Source organism: Octopus bimaculoides, chromosome 12 (assembly GCF_001194135.2).
Source record: "Octopus bimaculoides isolate UCB-OBI-ISO-001 chromosome 12, ASM119413v2, whole genome shotgun sequence".
NCBI classification, from domain to species: domain Eukaryota; kingdom Metazoa; phylum Mollusca; class Cephalopoda; order Octopoda; family Octopodidae; genus Octopus; species Octopus bimaculoides.
In genome coordinates this window covers 4225101-4228069 of record NC_068992.1, presented here as the reverse complement: position 1 = coordinate 4228069, position 2969 = coordinate 4225101, and the positions used below count along the sequence as shown (strand labels likewise).

The window sequence follows — 2969 nt, the reverse complement described above, 5'->3', positions numbered from 1 at the left end:
TATATATACATATATATATACATGCAGAGAGAGAGAGAGACAGACAGACAGACAGACAGACAGATAGATAGATAGATAGATAGATAGATATGCACATATATACATATATAAATGTAAGTGCTTTTGTATATGTACATGTATATGTGTTGGGTTATGTGTGGCTTGTGTGTGTGTATGTGTGTGTATGTGTGTGTGTGTGCATGTATGTGTATGTGTGTATGTGTGTGCGTGTGTGTTTGTGCGTTGCTTATATTCTAGGTTTTGTGCAATGTCTCCTGTTTCAACTAAACTTCGTTTTCATGTTATATCTGTCTATATCCGTTCTCCGAATGTTTTCTTGTATAGCTGTCCTCACCGCTTGGCTGGATGAAAAATCATCAACCAGGACGATGTTTAATCTATATTTTTGTTCTCTGTCCGACCAGTGCCGAATCATAGAATTTATGCCTTTATAAATTACCTCCCCGTTAGCTTTACTTGGATCATCCCCGCAAAGATTAGCTATTCGTGCCATTTCTATCAAATTTGTGGCTTTACCTTCAAATCCGAAAAGTTTTAGTATAGTTCTGTGTTGTAAATGACCTAAATACACAGATATTATAATAATCAACAGGTATATCACAGTGACTCTGGCAGCTTTTACGGGACTTCGCCTTTTTAATCCGGTACAGAACAATTTCGTAAAGTCCTTATTTTCCGACGATTGGATTAATCGATAGAACATAATTGTCAAAACTAACGAAAGAGCCCAAGCCACGCGTTTGCTTCTTAATATTCCTCCCAACACATTTGGAACATTGTGTGTCACAAAAGCCGGTGTGATGGCTAACCTGTCAGGAAAATTCCTCTTATATTTCTGCATGATGTCAGAACGATGTGTAAACATACTCCGAGGGTTAGTTCTTCGTTCAAACATTTCCACTGCTGTTTCGTTGTTGACATCGCTCCAGAAATAATCCGGGAAGGCATTTACTAAATCTTGATCTTCCCGGATCAGAGCAATGATATTACGTCCCGTAGAGATGACACTTGATAAGGTAGGATTTAAAGAAATGTTCCGAGTTGGGACAAGATTTGGTCCTAAAATAGATAATAAATATTTACCAAGTCTGATCTTGGACTCACCTGGCATTGGTAATTTCTCTTGAATTCCGTTACCGGGTGCATTTAAGTGGGAAATTAAAAGTATAATAATCTCTCCTGGATTCTCTGTCGCAAAATTAGCAATTTCTTTTAAGCCAGACTCAATGGCCTCTCCAGATATGCCATGCCACCAGTAAAATCCTCCATTTGGTAGCAAGGCGATTCGTAAATCAAGACATCGGTAACCAGCATTAAGCTGCGCACCTAATCCGTCGTCATGGTTTCTAGCCCACGAGCTGAAATAATTACTAAATCCAAGGCTTAAAGCAACACGTGAAATCCAAAGTTTTTCCACCAAAGTACCATTTGGTGATACAGAAAAAGATGCACTGTTATGAGTGCCTGGAATAACTAAGTCGCCGAGTCGAGCCGTACTCAAACGACGCCTCAATAAAGTCATCCACCTTTGAAAACATATATTTTTCCATTGACCCCAAGAAAATATTGGGTTGTTTTGATAATTGGTTACTTTACATTGAGTACCTTGTGCACTAAGATCAACATATTCTTGGACGTTGGCTTCGATGTTGCTGTCCTTAGCAAAATTGGAATCGATCGAGTTTATAAATGACGGAGGTAGTAAGGATGCATGGTTTCTCGCTTTGGTAAAATCCAGAAGAGACCAGTTTTCGTTGACGCATATGTTATTTAAGTCCTGTTCACAAGGTACTGTAGTGTCGTCCCAGGTTTCTAAACAAAAGCCGGCTGGTTGTTGAGCTAACTGTCTCTGCAAACGTCTTCGCTGTTGTTGGTATTGGTACTGGGATGAAGCTTGTCTATTGCGTGGCAGACGATCGAACTTGTTAACTGCTGGGATAGGAAACGATGTTGTCGCACATATGCAACTGTTGATCATTATGAAAGTCATTATAGTTCTGACAGAGAGCCACGACTTTCTGTTCATTAGTCTTGTTAATTTAAGGATGACATGAACAAGTTTATGTCATGAGATTCAACGAGATTTCACAGGTGATACGCACTAATTTGAAAAAGAGATCAAATCTTCAGTCAAGATTAAATAGAGAGAATGCACGTTTTGTGTTATCCTTTGCCAAAAGCAATTTATATTTTACAGCAGTTGTATTTGAGCAAATTTTTGTTAGAACATGTTTCTTGTTTATAATTTCCAAAGACTGGTGGAAGAAATAACTTATTCAGTTTTTCTTTGATTCCTGTGGTTATATATCAGATAACATGCTTTAGTTCTTTTCCATTCAATGTTGCTGTTTATATGTATATACATCAATCTGTATTTATATTCACGTAAAGTCAAAACTCATAAAATTCCAACGATGTTTACGTTTCGCATAAACTTTCGGCAACATGTAATGTTAAGTGTTTTGCATAGAATTTATACACGATAAACAGAAAATCAATATTGTTTATATACATTTACAGTTAATGACAATAAAAAACAAAAAAAAGAGAAGTCGAAGTGATTTATGAAGAAATTCAATAATTTCACCCTGTGAAATGAAGAGCAAGTTTCCATTCGAGTCAATTTTTTTGCACTTGAGACATCTGTCAATTGCTGAATAGGTATTTTCGATAGTAAACAAAGAAAGAAATCCGTAATGGTAGCTAATTCCTTCACATTATCACCAATAATGAATAGCATCGCTGTTGTCATGCATATATGAATATACGTATAGAAACATGTAAATATATTAATTACAAGAAGTAAATGAATAAATAATATTAATTATTATAAATCCTTTACGTATAATCCATATCACCGGAACGGTTTCGAATCACGTGTAGTTATTAAAATTGTTGAATGGCAGCAACACTCCATAACTATATATATACATACATACATATATATA

General features: G+C 36.1%; 1 protein-coding gene across 1 annotated transcript; it reads right to left on the bottom strand.

The window, feature by feature from the left end:
• Positions 1–27: 27 nt before the first annotated feature.
• LOC128249188 (uncharacterized) lies at positions 28–2941 on the bottom strand. The gene has a single exon (XM_052972068.1). It carries the CDS (start codon positions 2045–2047, stop codon positions 281–283), a length of 1767 nt encoding a protein of 588 aa, XP_052828028.1. The 5' UTR covers positions 2048–2941; the 3' UTR covers positions 28–280.
• Positions 2942–2969: the final 28 nt, after the last annotated feature.